At 45.1% G+C, this 20,999-nt stretch overlaps 4 protein-coding genes across 4 annotated transcripts in view; 3 read left to right on the forward strand and 1 right to left on the reverse strand.

Moving 5' to 3' along the window:
• The first annotated feature begins 2,075 nt into the window (after window positions 1-2,075).
• On the forward strand, window positions 2,076-4,868 carry cwc25 (CWC25 spliceosome associated protein homolog). The gene is made up of 9 exons (XM_017439763.3): window positions 2,076-2,243; window positions 2,703-2,875; window positions 2,964-3,200; window positions 3,288-3,357; window positions 3,443-3,591; window positions 3,668-3,737; window positions 3,924-4,120; window positions 4,191-4,358; window positions 4,444-4,868. Exons 1-9 carry the CDS (start codon window positions 2,226-2,228, stop codon window positions 4,556-4,558), a joined length of 1,197 nt encoding a protein of 398 aa, XP_017295252.1. The 5' UTR covers window positions 2,076-2,225; the 3' UTR covers window positions 4,559-4,868.
• A 1,006-nt stretch (window positions 4,869-5,874) lies between these two features.
• Window positions 5,875-8,352, forward strand: psmb3 (proteasome 20S subunit beta 3). Its single transcript, XM_017439764.3, has 6 exons — window positions 5,875-6,030; window positions 6,614-6,798; window positions 6,887-6,994; window positions 7,714-7,891; window positions 8,040-8,134; window positions 8,221-8,352. Exons 1-6 carry the CDS (start codon window positions 6,028-6,030, stop codon window positions 8,267-8,269), a joined length of 618 nt encoding a protein of 205 aa, XP_017295253.1. The 5' UTR covers window positions 5,875-6,027; the 3' UTR covers window positions 8,270-8,352.
• Window positions 8,353-8,896: 544 nt separating this feature from the next.
• LOC108250063 (phosphatidylinositol 5-phosphate 4-kinase type-2 beta) lies at window positions 8,897-17,386 on the reverse strand. The gene is made up of 10 exons (XM_017439769.3): window positions 16,785-17,386; window positions 13,794-13,891; window positions 13,094-13,190; window positions 12,857-13,009; window positions 12,610-12,756; window positions 12,203-12,241; window positions 12,021-12,134; window positions 10,645-10,906; window positions 10,465-10,568; window positions 8,897-9,630 (listed from the first exon to the last, which is right to left on the reverse strand). Exons 1-10 carry the CDS (start codon window positions 16,926-16,928, stop codon window positions 9,550-9,552), a joined length of 1,239 nt encoding a protein of 412 aa, XP_017295258.1. The 5' UTR covers window positions 16,929-17,386; the 3' UTR covers window positions 8,897-9,549.
• A 1,778-nt stretch (window positions 17,387-19,164) lies between these two features.
• The window catches only part of LOC108250065 (polycomb complex protein BMI-1), a 7,127-nt gene continuing 5,292 nt past the window's right edge, over window positions 19,165-20,999 (forward strand). Inside the window, exons 1-2 of the mRNA XM_017439771.3 lie at window positions 19,165-19,548; window positions 19,938-20,061. Of these exons, the coding sequence (XP_017295260.1) occupies window positions 19,417-19,548; window positions 19,938-20,061 (256 nt within the window). The 5' untranslated portion in view covers window positions 19,165-19,416. The remainder of the gene's footprint in view (window positions 19,549-19,937; window positions 20,062-20,999) is intronic.

The following is a 20,999-nucleotide window of genomic DNA, read 5'->3' on the forward strand; positions in this document are numbered from 1 at the left end:
ATCATAAGGGGTCTTTGGGCTGCACTTCGTCTGGCCCCTCACCTAGGACCTGTCTGCCTTGGGTGACCCTACTAGGGGCATGAAGCCCCTGACAGCATAGCTCCTAGGATCATTGGGACACTCAAACCCCTCCACCACGATAAGGTGGCAGCCCAGGGAGAGGAAAAAATAATGTTTGCTAATAATGTTTTTTTATCTTTACTTGCAGTCAAGTTGATATTATGATTATTGCAGCAGGAAGTCACCTCAAAATGCACCAGAAGTGCTACAGCTACCTGCTGCTGTCACTGTTTACACTTAAATATCTATAATTTCAATGAAAATGTAAGGCAAATAAAAAAACAAGGTTTAGAACCGTTTCTCGTGCACTTCTGAGGAAACATTTGAGTTGTTTTAAGAAGCTGTTTTGGTTTCGCTCAGACTAGCCCTTAGCTCATCAGTCCTGCCAGAATCAAACTGTTTCCACAAACGGAGGTCGATCAAAGATTTATCTGCAACATGTAAGATATTAACTGTTCACTGAAGAATCCCTTTAAAACGTCACGTTTACAGCTCTGCTGGGAAAATGAGAAACATCGAGTTCAGTTTACAGATATAAACTAACAAACAATAAAACTGTTACATTTATCAGTAAATAACGAGGCCATCTGCAGTTTGATCATTTTTACTGAAAAATCACGTCTGAAAAACACAACGTGACTTTTTCTGACGCAAACAGAAAAAACTTAGGTTACTTATTCTGAGTAGTTATTTTCATTATTGATCTTTTCTAATCAATAGTTCTGCTGTAGGCAGTTTGAGCAGCTTTTTAATCATCAAAACTATTATTAGGAAAACGTCACAAACGTTTGGCAGATTTTTAGGAAGCTTGCATCGTTGGAGGGTCGTGATTTTTTGTTTTTGCGTAGAGAAGAAACTGAAGAAAAGGCTTCAACATGAGTCAATTATTGTTTATTGACTAGAAATAATATTATTCTTTGATGTTTTTACAGATAGATATTTCATTTTATAGGACATAATTTTAATTGGTTGCTGTAGTAAAAGTCTTAGTTGTTGGAACTGTAATGAAATAACTTAAATATTGTGTGTAATAACTTGTATTTAATCAATGATTGTTCTTTAGTAATTAAAGAAATAATTTTAAAATGTTTGGTGTTTGTTTTCATTTTATAATTATTTGCAGAACAACAAAACAACAAAAACAAAACAGATCTGTTTGTTGGCAGGATAAGTCAACAAAACAATGAACTTCTTTAAAATTATATATCAGCAAATACAAAATATATCTTAAATTGGATCTAATGTTTTTCTCTGGAGTTAGATTTTAGATTTTTCTGATTTTTCCACCGTTCTTGTTCAAGTACTTTTTGAATTATTGGGTTGATTTAATCATTCAGAAAAAAAAACTTTAAATTCCTGCCAGGAAAAATAAAAATAAAATAAACAATTTGAGCTGAAATTAGAGAAGATAAAGGAGAAATACTTTAACTGTCCCTCAGTCAGCTGAATTCTGCTACCAATCATAATTTATTGGAATAAAAGAAAAAGTTTGTCCCATCTTCAGACAAAGCCTTTGGAACTAAGGGTGCAGAGGGTGCCGCAGAACCCCTGATGGATGCCAAAGGACATTTGTGTCCAAACACACAAAGAATTAATTTTTTAAAAATTAGCATGAATCTTCTAGGAACACTTTAGATCGTCTTAAAAGTAATTTAACAATATTTTAGAATATTTCAGTGTTCGTTAAATGTCCTCCATCGTGGACATATGTAGTTATTTTCTCCATTTTTTTAAAAATAAGATGGAGAAAAACTTTATGTTTACACACATAGCCCAGATGAGGCTGTTATTAGCAGTTTATGTCACAAAACATCATTTATTATTTGAATTAATTTTAATGAAGCTCTGATTACCACAATTATTCAGTTTCACGTGAATCTGTAAAAAAAATAAACTTGATTTTCTGTAATTTCTGATCAGAAGCCAGATTCATCCTCCGGTCCAGTTAGTGGCGATGATACACCAGAAACAGGACCCGCCTACCGCCTTTAAATACACGAAGAAGAAAAACCGGAAGCTGAAAGCACAAAACAGGAAATGAAACGCTTCGCGGACTCCATTTTCTAGCTGGCGTTGAGCCGCTGTTATTCTACATTTTTGTCCTCAAAGAACAATTTATTGATTTTTTTTTCTTTTTAATTTAAAAACACAAATTCTTTTTAAAGATGGGAGGCGGAGATCTGGTAAGTTTGTTTTAAATCGCTCCAGAAAATAGGTTTTTATCCCGGAGATCGAAGCTAATGCTAAACTCCGTTCAGATTATGTTTAAATTTAACATTTCCTTTGTTTTTATTTGATCTGTACAGGATTTACAATAAAATTAACAATTTTTGGAACTTATTATCAGTATTTTAGTTCGGCTCCACTACATTTGATTTTAGTTGTTTCTGATTGATATGATAATTGTTTTAATTGTTGTCAGAAGGTAAAATGTTGCTTAATGAAACAGGCTGATTAGTCAGTATCTGACTTTTTGTAGATAAGTTTTTTCCAGCCGTAAAGTCATATAAACACTTAATTTTCAAATTGAAACAGAAATCATCAGGATGATGACAGAAATGTCATTATTAGACTTGTTTTGCTTATTTCATCATGTCTACAGGTGATACAGCAGCTTAATATTTGACCTTTTCTGTTTCCAGAACTTGAAGAAGAGCTGGCACCCCCAGACGATGAAAAACATCGAGCGTGTTTGGAAAGCTGAGCAGAAATATGAAGCTGAACGTAAGAAAATCGAGGAGCTCCAGAAGGAGCTGAAGAACGAACGAGCTCGAGAAGAAATGACCAGATATGCGGAGGAAACCGGAGCCATCAAGTTCGTTATCACAAACATGTTTCATAAAGGCCGTTCTGCTGCTTCAAACCCAACGAGCTGAGTTCAGTTTGTTTGTTTCTGTTGACAGGAAACGAGACGACCGGCTGGACTGGATGTACCAGGGTCCTGCTGGCCAGGTGTCCAGAGATGAGTACCTGCTGGGGCGCCCCATTGACAAGCAAATCACCGATCAGTACGAGGAGGCAGAGAGCGGTCCATCAGCCGAGACGGGCCTCCTGCCCGGGTCCATTTTCAACCCCGCCGCCCCCGCCTCCGGCCTGGACCTGGCTGCTAAGATCAGGGAGGACCCCCTGTTCCAAATCCGGTCCGCAAGTCCACCTTTGTCCTGTAACGTCTGGGGATATAAGAACATTTCCTCAGAAATTTACTCATTTTTGTGTTTGTTCTGCAGGAAACGAGAGGAAGAAAAGAAGAGAGAAGTTCTGACTAACCCAATAAAGATGAAGAAAATCAAGGAGATGGTAGAAATCTCTTCATTTGTTGATTTTAATTTAAAATCAACACAAGATGGAAAAGTTTAAAATATTAACTGTTTTTTCCCTACAGCTGCGGCAAAACCTTGAAAAGAAAGACAAGAAAAAGAAGAGGAAGAAGGACAAGAAGGAGAAGAAAGAAGGCAAAGACAGGAGGAAGGACAAGAAGCAGAAGAGAAGGAGTTCAGCTTCCAGCTCAGACGATGAAGAAGACAAACACAAGTTGGTTTGACGCCTCCCTCCTTTTTTCTTTTTGCTGAATATTCGATCCAATAATTCATCGTTGATCTGTTTTCAGGTCGAACTCGAGGGTTGAATCTTCAGACTTTAAATCTCGATCACGTCACGTTCCAGGCTACGGTCTGCAGGTCAGCGAGTGACTTTCTGTTTCTCTGGAGCCTCGATATGAGCGTTCATAAACAGGAAGTGGTTTTTATCACACAGACTGAAGATTAAACTCCTTTTACCTTCAGTTTGATTCATGACTTTTGTTGTTTTTCTGTTCTGAAGCACTTTGTTGTCAAACACTTTTCTAAATAGAAATTTTCTCGCAGATTCCGGGCGACAGACACCAGCAGACCTCGGCGATGTTGGCTCACTCGGGCCGCAGAGAGAGGAGCCGGTCCAGATCTCCTCACCACAACCAGAAGGACGGCCGCTCCTCTTCATCGTCACACAGAGCTGAGAGGAAGGTGGAGCCCAGAGCGGCGAGCCCCCAGCGTTACCGCCGACAGATGAGCCGAGTGTCGACGTAAGATCCTCCTGAAGAAGCTCCGGTTCTGATGTTGCCGTCAGCTGACCGTCTGTTCTGTCCGACGCAGGAAGCTTTCTGCCGAGGAGCTGGAGGCGAAGAGGCGTGAGATGATGAACCAGGCCAAGCAGAGGGAGGAGGACCGGGAGAACAACGTGAAGCGTTACAAGAAGCAAGACGAGCAGGAAAAGCAGCGGGAACAAAGCGCCAAACACGAGCGACACGCTGGTTTCATCCAGTAAGTTCAGGCGCAGTTTGAGGAAAAGTCTCAGATCATTTGAAGGATCTTAAAGCTTGTTTTGATCCTCTGCCTCGTTTTGCAGCGACATGAAGCTGGAGAGCGCTGCCAGCTCCTCGTTGGAGGACCGAGTGAAGAGGAACATCCACTCCATCCAGAGAACGCCGGCGTCGCTCGACAACTTCATGAAGAGGAATTAGTTTCTTCCGACTGTTGATGAACCTCCGACTCAGAGGAACGGATAACTTAGCTGCAGTTCGTTAAATACAGACTCCATCCTGTGGCTTTTATATTGAAAACAGTGTTTTTCTTTCAAATTAAAGCTCCATGATGGCTTGTTTGTTCCCACCTCTTCAGAAAGATTTTCCAAGATGGATGTTTTGTAACTTTGTACAGTTTTATTGTTTTAGATTTAACAGAACTAGTTTTATCCTGAATGGTTTTTTTGTAAAATATACGATTGTTATTTTGTGAATTTCTGTAAAAAAATTAAATCTTATAAAATTTAAACTTTTTATTGTTTCTTTTTTATTCCACAGGTTTGTGTTTTTAGCTACTGATGTTTGTTTTTTAATAATTAAAACGCTCCTTAAATGATAAATTCTGACACTTTCTGAGGATGAAGATGATTTCAAACATTATTTTACTGATTTTTCTGCAGCTGATATTTTAAATTCTTTCAGTGAAAAATCTAAAACTTTAAACGCCTCAGAAACATGAAGGATGACAGAATAACTTCTTTAAAAACTCCTTTTTTCTTGTCAGAATTCATCGAAGTGTCAATAAATTCTTAAAGTTTCCAAGTTTTGATTCTTTTCTTGGAGGAAATAATAATTAATCACCTGTTTAGTTGGTTAAACATCTTATTTTTCTCGAGACAAATTATTTAAACATTTTCTTGAGTTAAAGATGAAGAAGAGCAGATCTGAGAAAATGAAGACGAGTTTGACTGTTTACCTTCGAGATTTACTTAAAGTCACTTCATCTCTTTAAAATCTATTTCTAAAAGACTGTATGTGTAAAACTGCATAATGAAATCTTTGCCCAACAAAAGAAAGATAAAATCCTGCCTTCAGCTTTAATTTTCTTTAACATAAAGAAATTTAAAAACAAGAGATTTATTAAAATCCAACAGAATAAAGGCTGGAGATAAAAAAGTATTAAAATTTTCCATATAACACTTTTCAAACATTAGAAAGAAACCTTTGTCACAGTGAAGAATAAAAACAACAAACAGATCAAATATAAAACAATAATAGGAATTAAAAAATTATTTATAAGGTCTGAGGTTCAACCTTTAAGTTTTGTTTTTCTCTTAGAACAACAACTACTGCATCATTTTTAAATGAACTCACATTTAAAGTAATGACCTTTTATTCTTGATTTTATTTATTTTATCTTTTAAACTCTGTTTAGATGCTGAAGGCTTTATTTTCACTTTAACACACCTCAACCAAACTATGTCGGCATCATCATCCAATCACAGAAGAGCTGACTCCGCCTCAGCCAATCAAGTTGAAGTAACGCGATGACGTAGGAACGTCCGCTTGTGTGATCTTTGTGTTTCTAAATCGTGTAGTCACTGCGGGAAGCTGAGAGCTGATCGAAATTAGCAAAAAAAGGCGTTTATATTTCCAACTAGGGATACGTTTACAACAACATCTTCAAAATGGTAAGAAAACCTTTTATTACAACAGATGTTTGAGTTGTTTTTGTTCAAATATGATCTTAATTAGGTTAAAAGCTAACTGAGCTAACGATCGTTAGCATACATGCTAACTGTGCTAACGTTTGACTGGAACTAAAATCTCTAAAATTATTACTTATTTTTAACTTTTATAACTCGTCTTAATGCTTTATTATGTTAAATGTTTTATGCAATGTTTAGTGATAGAGAAGATGAAAGTTGTAGCCACTAAAAACTGTATTTGGTAATAGTTTTAATAGTTTGTGTAGTTTTATATTAAATATTAGTTCTTATAGATGTTTTTTAAAAAACCCAGCTGGATGCTTGATATTATATGTTAGTTTCACACAACTGTGCAAAAGTATTTAGTAGCCTTTTATTATTTCCTCTCTGTTGGTGGATTTTCTTCTAATAAATGTCTAAAATGAATATTTTAAATGTGTCGACACATCACTGCTTCATCCTGAGTTTAAGAGGAAACGGAGGAAAAAAAAAGTTTAAATCAAACCTCAGAAAGCCGAAGTCTGCAGAGACGCCGCCGGACTCGTTGACTTGTCCTTTTCTCCAGTCCATCATGTCGTATAACGGGGGCGCCGTCATGGCCATGAGGGGGAAGAACTGCGTGGCGATCGCAGCTGACCGGCGGTTCGGCATTCAGGCCCAGATGGTGACCACGGACTTCCAGAAGATCTTCCCGATGGGAGACCGGCTGTTCATCGGGCTGGCCGGGCTCGCCACCGACGTTCAGACAGTGTGAGTCTGTACCACCCTCACCACACGTCTGTAAACACTTTAAACATTTGAAAGATGTTCCAAACTTACTCCTGGTTCCTGTCCTCAGATCCCAGAGGCTGAAGTTCCGACTGAACCTCTACGAGCTGAAGGAGGGCCGTCAGATCAAACCCAAGACCTTCATGAGCATGGTGTCCAACCTGCTGTACGAGAGGAGGTGAGTCCAGGTCTGAGGGACACTCTGTCCTCGCTGAGACAACCGGGTCCAATCTCAGCTCCAGGTGATGAAGTTCTAACAGAAATCAAAGGGAAAGAGCTTCGTTTCAGAGTCTCATTTTAAAAACTTTAGTCTAATTCCAAATTAATAATAAAACATTGAGAGAATCTCCAGGGTCTGTTTAAAGATCACTTTGAAGTTTAACACATTGAGAGCCAATCAGGAACGCCAACAAGGCAGGAAGTAACAGATCCAGACAGTCGGAGGGGGGACCGACCCAAACCTCCAGCAGCTGAACCTTCAGCTTCTGAAGGACCAGAAGGTTTGATGGACCAGAGTCTGGAGACGGACTGCAGAGAAGGTTCTGAAGAGGAGAACCTGAGACAAACCTTCCGTCATCCTGGGGGAAATGCTCCTCCTCACCCGAAAGGAGGCAGCTGAGGTGGTTCATCTGATCAGGACGCCTCGTTTTGGAGGTTTTTCGGGCATGTCCCACTGGGAGGAGACCTCAGGGTAGACCCAGAACTCTCTGGAGGGATTCTGGATCCTCTCTGGTCCGGGATCCTCCAGGAGGAGGTCTGGGTTCTCCTCCTGGACCTGCTGCCTCCAGCTGAAGACGGACGGATGTTTCAGCTTCATCACGTTATCAGTTTTCTCTCCTGGTCTCGGTTTTATAAGTCAAATAAAACTCGGATGGTTTGTCGTGTTTCCTCCCTCAGGTTCGGACCGTACTACATCGAGCCGGTGATCGCGGGACTCGACCCGAAGACGATGGAGCCGTTCATCTGCTCCCTGGACCTGATCGGCTGTCCCATGGTGACGGAGGACTTCGTGGTGAGCGGGACGTGTTCGGAGCAGATGTACGGCATGTGCGAGTCCCTGTGGGAGCCCGACATGGTGAGCGGAAACAGAAAACAAACAAGTTTTAACATTTTTACAGATTTAAAAATCTAAATCCCATTTTCAGCTGCAAAAAATGCAAATTAGTCGTAAAAATAAAAAGTGGAACGTTAGCGTCACTGTGAGTAACTGGTTGGTCCCGCAGGAACCGGAGGACCTGTTTGAGACCATCTCTCAGGCGATGCTGAACGCCGTCGATCGGGACGCCGTCTCCGGTATGGGGGTCGTCGTTCACGTGATGTAAGTAAAACCTGAAACGGCGTTCGGGCGCGTTCCTTCCGTCGCTGACATGAATTTAACAGATTTTTAATTTCTGTCTCCGTCAGAGAGAAAGATAAGATCACCACACGGACGCTGAAGGCCAGGATGGATTAAAGACGTTTGTGTAAAAATGGTTAACTCTTCGTTTTCTTACCGCTGTTGTTCAAAAAATAAAGATTAGTTCAAACAAAAAAAAACACGATTCCTTTTTTTTTTCTGAGGTTTTTAAATGTTCAGCTGCTCGGTTCGAGCGTCTCTTTCCTGAAGATTTAAAAACAAATAAAAGTCAACGAGTCGGAGAAGAACGGAGCAGCTGATCACGTCTTTAATGAAACTAAAACTAAATAAAATGATTATTCATCATTTCTGGGTCTTAAAGGACAAACGTCCAGCAGCAGCGTCTGTCCGCGGGGACAAACATCCAGCAGCGTCCTCAAACTATGAATTTCAGGAAACGTCAAACATGGAGGAACAAAGGATTAGAGTTTGGTGGTGATCCAGGTAAAGGTCAAAGGTTACGGATCAGCCTTTGTTCTAATTCATAAGCCGGACACCTCATGGGTCAAGGGTGATCACCATTGATTTCACGAGGATGGGGTCAAAGGTCAGAGGTCATGCCTCTGCTCCTACAGGTGACCCTTTAGTCTCCGGTCCGTCTGTCAGCTGAAGAACATCTGGAGGAAATGTTGGCTCAGATTCTGGTTCTGACCTGGATGAAGTTCTAGAGAAGTGCAGACAGAACCGAGATAAAACTCCCTTTATTATGCAATGAATCATTTTCAAGTAACCTTTTTTTTTCCTAATGTTTGTTGGTAACAAAACAATACTGTATACAAACACAAAGTTGCTACATTAATGTAAACAAGATATAAAAATGATCCTTATGGTAATAAAACAGGTATTTGCTGCAGAATTCCCTTTTTTTGTTGTTTTTTGTCGTATTTTTCCTCCACCGAACAGACGGTTAAAAGTTGAAATGTTATGGCAACAGAACATTCAAACATCGACGGTTCGGGGTTCAGTGGTTGGACGTCACAGCTGGTGGGCGGCGGCCATGCATTTTAAAACATCTGCATTCGTTACGCGTTATTAATCAGTTATTAATGGGTTAATAACCTCCAGGCCCCAGCGGGTCGGGGGTTCGAGTCCGGAGCGGCGGCCGTGCATTCTGGCTGTTCGGCTTCTGAAGGAGTCGGGAAATAAAAACGGCTGAAGCTGAAACTCTTCGTCGTCGTCTTCGTCGGAGTTCGTGCTGCAGCGGCAGGATGTGGACCGGATTTCAAAATAAAAGACAGGAGGGTGTTTGTGTAACAGGCTCGATGCGTCCCTCCCGGTGGGAGACGGAGTGAGACAGGACCAGGGGCGGAGGACACGGGCCAGACCAGAGGACGAGTCTAGGACAAGATGTTGGACATGAACTCGTAGAATCTTTTGGAGTACTGCTCCGGGTTCACCGTCGAGATCTCGGCTCCCGCCTGGACAGAGGACAGAGGAGACAGAGGACAGGAGTCAGGTCCCAGCCGGAGTCAGGTCCCAGCCGGAGTCTGAGGGACAGGACCACCGTTTGGTCCTAAAGACAGAAACGTCCCGTCTCAGCTGAAGGACGATAAACCGACACCTGGACAGGTGAGATGAGATATGTAGGGACAGATGGGACAGGTGGGACATGTGGAGACTGATGAGACATGTGGGGACAGAGGGGACACGTGGGGACAGGTAGTTTTATGCTTTTTCCTGATATTTGTTGTTTTTAAAGAGACCAAAAGATGAAATAAAGATTAAAGTAAATAAATTCAGACGTTTCACTTCAACCTAAAACATCTGGAATATTTGTGACTCTGATAAAAACAGAAAAACACCCGAAGAAGAGAGGAAGGTGAGGGATCAAAGGTCACGATGGTTCTGTCAGAAACGAGGCAGGTGATCGATAACGCCTCGGACCTCCGGGAGGAAGTCACAGACAGGAAGTGACGCCGTGGAGTGAGGATGATGATGGGGAAGGTAAAGGGGGAGGAGCTTGTTGTCTGAATGCTTCTATCGCTTCTAGATCTACGTTCGCTGTTGAAACAGACGTGTCTGTGACGGACTCGAAAAGAGGCGGGATTTCATATTCGTAACATATTGGCTGTGACAGACGCCATGACTCCGTGACAGACGCCGTGACGCCTGCTGGACCGACCCTGAGCTGCTCTCCTCGCCGTAAACTACAGAGTAAGCATCAAACCCGCGGACAGGAAGCAGGACCAACATGGCTCCCGCCGCGGCTCGTTTCCTGTTTGTAAAAACGGAAACACCAAAGCGCCACTGACCCCGTGTTTCACAGTTTTGGCAGCGTGTGCAGCTTTCTTCTTCGCGTCGTAGTGCGTGAGGATGTCGATGATGGCCATGAAGTAAACCTCCTTCTTCGCAGCACCTGGAACACAAACAGACGGTCAGCGCTCGCCACCCGGGCCGGAAACGCGGCGCCCACCGCGGAGCCTCCCGCTCACCGTCGTGGCTCTTGATTGCGTAAACGTCCACGGAGGGGTCGAACTCCCCGGGCCCGAAGAAGCCGCCGCAGTTGAGGGGGTTTCCGGGACTGTCGGGCGGCGTGCCGAAGGAGCCCGTCAGCACGCCGCCCCCCATCCCGTCGTTCTCCAGCTCCTCCTCCTCGCCGCCGCCCTCCACGTCCATCTCCTCCTGCTCAGCCCGCTCCACGTCGTGGATGCCCACCAGGAGGCTGTAGTCCATGATCTTCAGGGTGGCCAGGAACTGAAAGGTCAACAGAAACTCTGAGAACATTTTTCTTCGTTAAACTCGACAGACGAACCGGAGGAAGCAGCCGTGAAGGACGAAGCATCGCCGGGTTTCAGATCCTTTAATTTAATTTCATTTAACCGTTTTATCATTCGATGCATTTCTGATCAAACAATCAACAAAAATGCTTCAAACTTTCCGAAGTGTCGTAGAAGTCAGAGGCGTCCAGATCTGGTCCTGGAGGGACACCGTCCTGCAGGTTTCAGGTGTTTCTCTGACTCACCTGACCTGAAGGACTGAGGGATTCACAGACCTGCTAAAGACCTGCTAAAGGTCTACTGAAGACGTGCTAAAGACCTGCTGAAGACCTGCTGAAGGTCTGCTAAAGGTCTGCTGAAGGTCTGCTAAAGGTCTGCTGAAGACCCGCTAAAGACCTGCTAAAGACCTGCTAAAGACCCGCTAAAGACCTGCTAAAGACCCGCTAAAGACCTGCTGAAGACCTGCTAAAGACCTACTGAAGACCTACTGAAGACCTGCTAAAGACCCGCTAAAGACTTGCTGAAGACCTGCTAAAGGTCTGCTGAAGACCTGCTAAAGACCCCCTAAAGACCTGCTAAAGACCCGCTAAAGACCTGCTAAAGACTTGCTGAAGACCTGCTAAAGACCCGCTAAAGACCCGCTAAAGACCTACTGAAGACCCGCTAAAGACCCGCTAAAGACCTGCTAAAGGTCTACTGAAGACCTGCTAAAGGTCTGCTGAAGACCTGCTAAAGGTCTGCTGAAGACCTGCTAAAGACCTGCTAAAGACCCGCTAAAGACCTACTGAAGACCCGCTAAAGACCCACTAAAGACCTGCTAAAGACCTGCTAAAGACCTGCTAAAGACCCGCTAAAGACCCACTAAAGACCTGCTAAAGACCTGCTAAAGACCTGCTAAAGACCCGCTAAAGACTTGCTGAAGGTCAGGGAGACGTCTAAAACCTGCAGGATGGTGTCCCCCCAGAACCAGGACTGGACACCTCTGGTCTGTCCAAATGTCAAAATGGCTCCTTGGTGTCCTCCTTTGAGACAGACTCATGGAACAGAACCGGGACAATGTCCCCGCTGACCCGAGTCTTCGTTGTCCTCACCTCCACGTCCCGCTTTAACTTCTCCAGGAAGTACTTCTTGTTGTCGTCTCCGATCTGCAGCTTGTGTCCTTCATTCAGGAAGTCGTTGTCTTTAAACGTGGGAAGTTCTTTGGCCTGAGGGGACATTTGTTTTAGTTTTTACAGAAATCGTGTCGGAGCTGCAGGTCTCCGCTCACACCCACCTTCTCCTTGTCGCTGGCTTCCCTGGAGACAGTGGAACCCTGGAAGAAATAAAAACCAGAATAAGAAGCAGGAAACCGTCTGTCTTCTGAGGACGACAGGAAGTGATGAGAGGACGTCCTCAGTTTCAGCAGAAACTCTGATTTATTTGTCTTTAACCAGGAAGTAAATTTAAACTCATGAGAGGAAGAAAGTCCAGCCTTCAGATGCAGGTTCCTCGGTTCTTCGAGGTTCTGCTGGTTCTTAGATTTGAATGAATTTAGCGATAACCTCTGAACTGAAGGACTTTCTTCACTCCAGAACATTTAAAGTCACCTGACGGGTTCCGAAGCCGCCCAACTCGTTTTATCGGATTTATTGGACCTTTAAGGAGCCGAGCCGAAGCTGAATTAAGTTTCACGTCTCGTACCTTCAGGTCGTACTTGCGGTGCACGGTGAGGCGATGGCTGAAGACGTTCCGGGTCACCACCATGTAGGTCTCCACGCCATCCACGGTTAGCCGGTACATGCCCAGGAACTGAGGCAGCAGCGTGTTGCCATGACACTCCACGATAAACTGCAAACAAGCGGAGGAGGAGAGCGCACGTGTGGGAGGAGGGATGAGATACGCAGTCAGAAACACTGATTCCAGCTCCGGACGGCGCCGCCGCCTCTACCTGGTGATACTTCTTTAGGATGTTGTGCATCTCGGCGATGTCCTCGCTGGACACGGTCTTGATGACGAAGCGGTGGTCGTAGCTGGTCAGGAAACGGTTCCCGAAGCGACCCTGGGAGTCGCTGTTCAGCGGGGCGCTGCGGGTCAGCGAGTTCTGTTGGAGAAAGCAGGAAGAAACGCTGAATGAATCCATCCTGCCGCTCGGTTTCATCCAGGCGCCGTGAGGCCGGGGGCTGACCTGGTAGTCCTGGTCATCGATGCAGAACCGCTCCCTCAGGTTCCTGAACACCATGGGGCAGTACTCTTTGAACTTAAAGCGACTCGGTAGGTTTTCTCTGACAGGAAAGAGACGGAAAGTTTAACAAACAGGCGCTCAAACGGACTTTACTGCCTGAAAAACAAACAAAAAGGAAGAAGAAATGATGGATGCTGGACGTTTACAGAACAGAACGAAGCTTTGACTCGTTTCCCTGTCAGATGTTTGTGTTTCTCCTTCTGAAGATGGAAACGATCCACTAAAAGTGGTTGTAACAGAAAACACGCCTGAAAGCTTCCAAAAGGAGCCTCAGGTGTCCTCAGGTGTCACCTCCACCTGGTTGACCTGAAAACTCTGATAACAGGAGCGAATAAATGAAGAGAGGAGCTTCAGCACTCTGAACGTCCTCCTGATGGTCTCCTGTGGATGGACATCCTCTGAACGCCTCATTTTTATTCATCAAAGCAGTTCTACCACCGATTCAGACCCGGTTCAGACCCAGGAACCGTTTCCTTCAGGCTAACCGACCGATAAGAGGAAAACAAAAGAGATTCCTGCCGAGGCTTTTTATTAACTTTAATGTACTGATAGTCTGTCACTTGCAGCTCTGGGCTGTACAGAGAGTAAAACATTGCGGCAGGAATCAAACCCTCGGCCTGGCGGTTCTGTTCAGGTGACTCACTTGTTAAACAGGTGGTTGTCCACTTTGATCTTACTGTAGGCTTTGAAGTCGTCGGGCATCAGCATGACTGGAACAGGCACGTTACTCAGCTCGTTAATCTGAGGAGAGAGCCGGAGACACGTTACAGGCCGAGCAGATGGAGTCGGACACACCGGCGTCCGTCGAGCCGCAGAGAAACGGCGCTCCGAGGACGGCGCTCCGAGGACGACGCTCAGCTACTACCACGTCAAACCGCCACGACCGCCTTGAATCGGTCTGAACTCGTCTGAAACTGAAGCTTCAGGACGCCGTTTATGAGCTCGTCTCCAGATGTTCTGAGTGGAACCGTCGGTTCCGCTCAGGGTTCCTGTTTATCCTGTTAGAACCAGGTTCTGGCGGAGGATGAACTCTTCGGTCTGTTCGTCCAGATGAGTCAGAAACAAAAACAGCTCGAACTTCAGCTCCGCGTCTGAAACCCACTGAAATAAAAACACTTCGGCTGTTTGATAAGGCTGATTGGCTGCGGTGGTCATCTTTAATTGGGCTGCGGATGAACGTGTAACGATTACCTCATCCCCAGAACCAGAACCAAATGAGGAGAAGCAGCTTTCAGTTTCTATGCACCACAAATTTGGAACAAACTTCCAGAAAACTGTAAAACAGCTGAAACACTGGGTGCCTTTAAATCTCAACTTAAAACCCACCTGTTTAGAGCTGCTTATGGCTAAATTAGGGTTAGAGTGCGGGTTTTTGTCTCTTTCTTACTGTTTATTCATTGTCACATGCTGTTTTTATTTTGTTTTTTAATTATGTAAAGCACCTTGAAATGCCTTGCTGCTGAAATGTGCTATACAAATAAAATTTGATTGATTTGATTGATTAACATCCGCCCAGTGCTTCCTGAGATATTTTGCTAACAGATGATGATTTTGTTTCTCTCGGCAACTCGAGCTTCCGGGTTTGACCAGAACCTCGGTTCTGTAAAGTCCTCCAGCAGAGGAAGTGAGCCGATCACAGTAGAGGGACCCAGAACAAGAACCAGAACATCTCTCATCTGGGCCCACACACTCCTAACGAGACAGGCAGACAGCGTTAGGAAGCGTTCGGGTTTCACGCAGGAGACAAGTTTAAACAGACTTCACTTCCTGTTTTGGAGCTCAGTGGAAGTCAGCGAGGGTTTTGAGAGGAACCGGGTTGGTTCTGCTGCTTCACCCGACCCAAACCCGGACCACAGACTTCCTGCTTTCAAAACAAGAGCGGGCAGAAGAAAATAAAAGCCTCAGGATTTAATTAACACAAAACTGACAGCGAAGCAAAAATAATTCAGTGTTTTTACCTGCTGTCTTATTTTAAATGTTTTAGTTTTTAAAATTTGTTTTATTTTCTTTTATTAATTCTTCATTTAGAAACAAATTTTAATTGTTTGGCTTCATTTTTTGTGTAATTATGGTCCACTTTGTTCATTTAAGGCCACTGTATTTCTCTTTTTTGTGGTTTTAATTACTAACAACAGTTTGCATCGACTTGCAAAGATTATAAATTTTATTCACAGAGGAACATCGTTTCAACTTTTGATGTTTATTTAGAAATCTGAAAAAAAAAAAGTAAATTTTATGGCAGCAATAATTAGAATAATTTAGAGAAAACTGAATCTCCATCATCTCAGGATCATAAAATCATCAACAGATCTGAAGAAACTTCTGAGGTCAAAGGTCAAGGCTGGTTCTGGTTCTGTTCTGCTCAGGAACACTGTCTGTAAACACAGTTCACCGTGCCGTCCACAGATGCTGCTTAAAGCTCTATCAGGCAAAGAAGAAGCCAGATGTGAACAGATGTGTCTCCTCTGGACCAAAGAGGAGAACTGTTCTGATGTCAGCCTGCCTCTCTGATGGTATGGGGGTGCATTAGTGGCTGCTCATATCAAACTACCACCTCAGGTCCAGATGTTTACAGACTGATAGAAGAAGAGATGCTGCCATTGAAATCAAACGTTACCCTAATTTTTCCAAAGAAATGGTCCAATTTCTTATTTTCAGCAGCTGATGTTCCGCTGTGAGTAAAATGTTGGTTTTTGAGGTTATGGTTATTAAACCTCTCCCCCTCCTCTCCGTTCATGCCCAGGAAGTAGGTTTCTCCTCGCATCGGTCGAGCTGCAACAGTTATTGCTCGTTAGGCAAATCCAACCTGCTCGTGCAACCCAACCCGTCCATCACCGGAGCTTTTCATAGCGACGAGCAGCCTCAGCCAAAAGTGAATCTGATAGATTTTTTTCCCTGCTCTATTTATAGTGAAATGATGCAGTGGAATTAACCGCAGCAAACAGACGAAGGAGCTAACTACAGGAAAGCTGTAAACAGGTTTTATTTTTTAAACAATGTAAGCGTGTAACCTGCTGCTCCACCAGGGCTGCAGCTCATGAATCAGCCCTGCAGAACCCCTAATCTGTGATGGCAGCAGATTATCCAGCCCTGTGCACAGATGATAGATTATCCAGCCCTGTGCACAGATGATTAATAATCCAGATTCTGCACGGGCTCCGGCTGGACCGAAGTTGGCTTCGCATTGAGAGGTTCTGCTCGGTACCATTGCAACTGTTTCTGATTAAACACCAGCTTGTTACAAGGGTCCACATCCTGCCTCGGACCGTGTCTCTTCCTCCGGACCCGTTCCGACAGGAGCTGGTACCAGAACGGAACCGAAACGGACCTTTAATCATCAGGTGAAATCGGAAGCTAACTTCGACAGTCGCTCCGCAACTACAATCAAAAATTTGATGCAAAAAATAAAATAAAAAAGCCGAAATAAAATCGGTCCAGCTCACAGGGGAAAGGTGGACACAGCCCCCCACCCCAGACAGCACGGTCCCAGCCCCTGATATAAGCACAAATATCGGTGAAATCCTGATTTCTGGCGCGTTTGGAGGCGTCAGTTTGACAGATGCGAGCAGCTGGCTAACGAGGCGGCTAAAAGCAAAACACAAGCGGGAAAAAAGGAGAGGAAGGATGGATTTACCGTGTGGTTCACGCCCCACATCAACACGCTGAGGATGGGCTCGCTCGCACGGAACAGCTTGACTTTCTGTCCTATAAAATGCTTCTTTTTCGTCTTGGTTTTGCTGGCGCTGACGGCCGCCGCGCTGGTGCAGTTGGACGACATGATCTTCGCTCAAAAACAAAACCCGCAAACTGGAACGACGTGTGGACGGAAGCCTATGGGTGCATCGTGGTCAGCCTTCCAGCCCTCGGGGAGTCTGAGCGCGGTTCGGTGCGTGCTGTCGGGGAGTCAGCGGCGGAGCATTTCTGCGCCGTCACCACCCTTCCTCCTCCCGAGCAGCTAGCCGGCCATCGGGCCACAGCGGAGCCGCCTTCGGTTGGAAACGACTCGCAGCGAAGAAGGACCGTCGCCCGGCAGCTCGCCTTGGTCCTCCCGGGAAGCCTGCGGCCTGAAACTGGAGCGCTGCTGGTTTATTCGGAAGTAAATAATCCCCTCATGATGCGGCGGAGACGGTTATCAGCCGCCCGCCAGACAAGCGATGCGTTTGGGGTGTCCTCAAGATGGCGTCGGCGCTGCGCCTCCAACAGGCGACAGAAGGAACTGAAGGGGTTCCCGCTTGTAATCAGACTGAGCCCCTGGCTGCAGAGCGGGGCGGGGCCGGAAGTGGGCGGGGCCATGCATCCGATTGGCCGAAGTAAATTCTATACCGTCATCTTAGAGTTTTAATAACATTGACTGCCATCGTGTGGAGGATCAGGAGAACTACAACTCCGCTTTACCATCCAGACCGCTCATGTCCAAACTTTCTTTGTTTAATCTGAAAATATTAAACAAATATGTTGTGAAAAATAAACACACATAAAGATAAATCTCATTTTAAATAACACCTGTTCCAAAATAATAAACTAGAACAATGACTTTGCTGAAATTTGTTAAAACAATCAAAACAAAATAAGATAAATTAGCAAAAGAGTAGCTAAAAACTTAAAATTAGACAAGTATACTGAAGTAAATTTCAAAGAGCACAAAGCTTTTTAAGAATTTGAATTGTTTTCTGTTCATTGAAATTGTAAATGTAAATTAAATATTTTATTATTATTGAAATACATAAAAGCATGTGGGTTTTATTTATTTCCCTATTTTTGGATCCACCTCAGTAGCTCTTATAATTGTTTATTTACAGAAGATTATATATTATATATATTTAATTTAGCTCTGGAACAACCAGAGCTGCCATCAGTCCCTGAAAGCAGGAATCCTGCTCAAATGTTCCTCACTTACCTCACTTTGTTCCTTTTTTCTGAGAGTTGGTTCAAATCTGTTGATATCTGATAAATGAAGCAGGTGAAGCTGGGATTTAGTCACATAGAAGCTGAAGAATCAGCTGTTTTTAATGTTGGACACAGAAATATACTTCAGTTAACTGCAGCGACTACATTTGTTGTTTTAGCTGCTTTTTATCTGTTCAATTGGACAACTTTTTATTTAAGGAGAGTAGATTTCAACCATAAACTACAGAAATTACATTTTCTGTAAAAACACAAAAACGGGAGGCTGAAATTTGCTGAAGAAGCTGCAACTGAGTTGCTAAGCTAAAAGCTAAATGTAGCGAAAAGCTAGCTAAAAGGAGCAAAACACCTGCTAGGAGCAAAATATAGCTGGAAGGAAAAATTAGCAAAAGATTAACAAAAAACTATAAGCATGAATAGGCTAGCTGGAAGCTAAAAAAATAACAAAAAGCAAGCTAAAAGGAGCAAAACACACGCTAATAGTAGCAAAATATTTCTAGAACGTAGCAAAAGGCTAGCAGAAAGCTAAAAGTAGCTAAATCTACACTAACTCTTTATCTTTAGCTCATCTAATGTGTTTCTGTTTGTTTGCTGTTCAGCCGTTACGTCTCACAGCTAAATGTTACTGAGACAAAATGTCCCCCATCCCTCAGTGTCCACCACTGTCCCCTCAGCGGGACGTCCTCGGACGCAGCGGTGACAGAAAACATGGCAGCTGAAGCTGTTCAGCCATTTTAATTCACTTCATCTGTAGTTTAAAAAGGTTTTATGTTTTTTTTTTTTTATTGTGAGGAAAAAAAAAGTAGAAAGAAAAAGTTTGTGTGGGCGGGGCGTGCCGTGACCACGCCCCCTGTCTGTTCGAGGCTTACTTTCTGTCGGCCTGCCTCTTCCTGAGCTGTCCCTGAGTGACAGACACAGGCCTGGTTACCGTGGTGACCCAGATGAGCAGCAGCTTCTGCTGTAAATTTTATTTATGTATTTTTTAAGGATTTTTTAAATAAATTTACATTTTTATTTATTTTAAAAATCGGTTTGATTAAAAATGTTTTAATATTAATTATAAACGGTGTCGTTTTGTGGGTAAATCTGAGGTTTCGGGCCCTCTCTGGTCCGGGGCCCTAGACTCCTGAGGCCTGCAGGGCCTCGGAACCAGACTGGGTCTCCTGGACCTGGATCCGGTTCTGTCCCCGGGCCGTCCGGCAGCAGCCGGGCCGTCAGGACGGGACGCTGCCCGAACCGGGCCTGCGGGGCCGTGAGGGGGGAGGGGCATGGGCCGGGGACCCGGGCCGAACCGGGCCTGCAGTCTCCGGACCCCTCAGGCCCGAGCAGCGAGGCGACAAAATAAAGTCACGTGATCCAAAATGGGCAGTCCTCCGACGGCGGCTGAAAAAAGCCATTTTCTGGCGCCGCCGCTCGGTTCCGTCCGACTGCGAGAAGCGATCCGGGTCCGGGATCGTCCGGGAGCCGAGAGGGGGACGTTTGGGTCGGAGCAGGTAGGACCGAAGCGCCGCGGAACCGCACGGACGGCTCGGTGTCATCCGAACCTGTTGTTCTGGAGCGGATCCTGTCAGAGGAGTTAAGATGGCTGCTTTGTGTACCAGCCGGATTCTGCAGCCCCTCGGTCGGTGCCGGGGGGTGGGGGGTTCTGCCGGGCCGAACCGTGGGTCGGACCGGAGTCGCTGTCCGGGTGCAGGATCTGAGCCTCCCCCCCACCGCCGCACCGGACCGGACCGGACCCGAGCCGAGCGATTCGGTTCGGTTCGGTCCGGTCCGGTCCTCCGAATCTCTGCTGTCCCAAGGACGAGCTGCAGACAACAATGTGTCTGAGAGCCGAACCGAACCGAACCGCCTAACATCCGCGCTGCATGTGCTTCCTCTGCAGGTCACCATGGAGAAGATGCAGCCGAACCGGGTCAGAATCACGGACCTGAACCCGCTCCTCACGTGCCCGTTGTGCACCGGCTACCTGATCGACGCCACGACCATCGTGGAGTGTCTGCACTCCTGTAAGTCCAGAACCGGGCCTGAAGGGGTCAGAACCGGGCCCGGCTCCGCCGAACGGCTCGGATCTGGGCTCTGAATGTTCTGATGTTAAACATTTAAAAAGTTGGTCCCGGTCCACCTCAGGCGGTTCTGTTTGGACTCCCGGACTTCTCTGAAATGCGGGTCTGCGCTCGACGTAAACACAGGCTGAGAGCTGCAAGTTTGGGTCACATGACCGACCTGCGTGAAGCTGAACAAATATGGCTGAAGGTTCGACCTGTTTTCAGTCACTTTGGCTGTTTCTGTAGCTGATGAACCCTTCGGCTGCTGTTCAGCTGCTGTTCGGCCACAAACTCTGCTTTTTGAGTTTATCGTTAACCGCTCAGATGAGGGAAGGCGTCCTTCGGCTCGTTCAGCCGACGGTCAAAACCTTCGGCTCGTTCAGCCGACGGTCGAAACCTTCGGCTCGTTCAGCCGATGGCTGCCAAGACTTCAGCTTATAAATTATATTTAACTTTATTTACTGATAATGAAAACACCCGGATCTCTTCAGTTCCTTTAAGAACATTTGTTCTGTGGTTTTATCTTTTTTTGCTGCTTTTAGCTTTTAGCTGCTGTTTTAGCTGAAAGTAGCCTGTTGTTACTTCAGCTAGCCTTTAGCTCAGGATTCAGATTGAAGTTTTTTACTCTGGTTTGTTTTGTCCGTTTTCTGTGAATTTACAACAAAACTTTAGTTCAGGGACCCAAAAGATTCTGGTTCTGGTTTTGGTTCTGGACCCCTCACAAAGTCCTGACTGGCTCTGGTGGTTTTAATGTTGTGGGTTTTCCTGTAGAACCCGCCTCGGTTCTGTCTCCCCTCGGACCATCGGAGGTTCCTCCTGCCTGCGAGGCACCCGACCCGCTCCCCGACCGGTTCCCCGACCCGCTCCCCGACCGGTTCCCCGACCCGCTCCCCGACCCG

Source organism: Kryptolebias marmoratus, linkage group LG3 (assembly GCF_001649575.2).
Source record: "Kryptolebias marmoratus isolate JLee-2015 linkage group LG3, ASM164957v2, whole genome shotgun sequence".
NCBI lineage: Eukaryota > Metazoa > Chordata > Actinopteri > Cyprinodontiformes > Rivulidae > Kryptolebias > Kryptolebias marmoratus.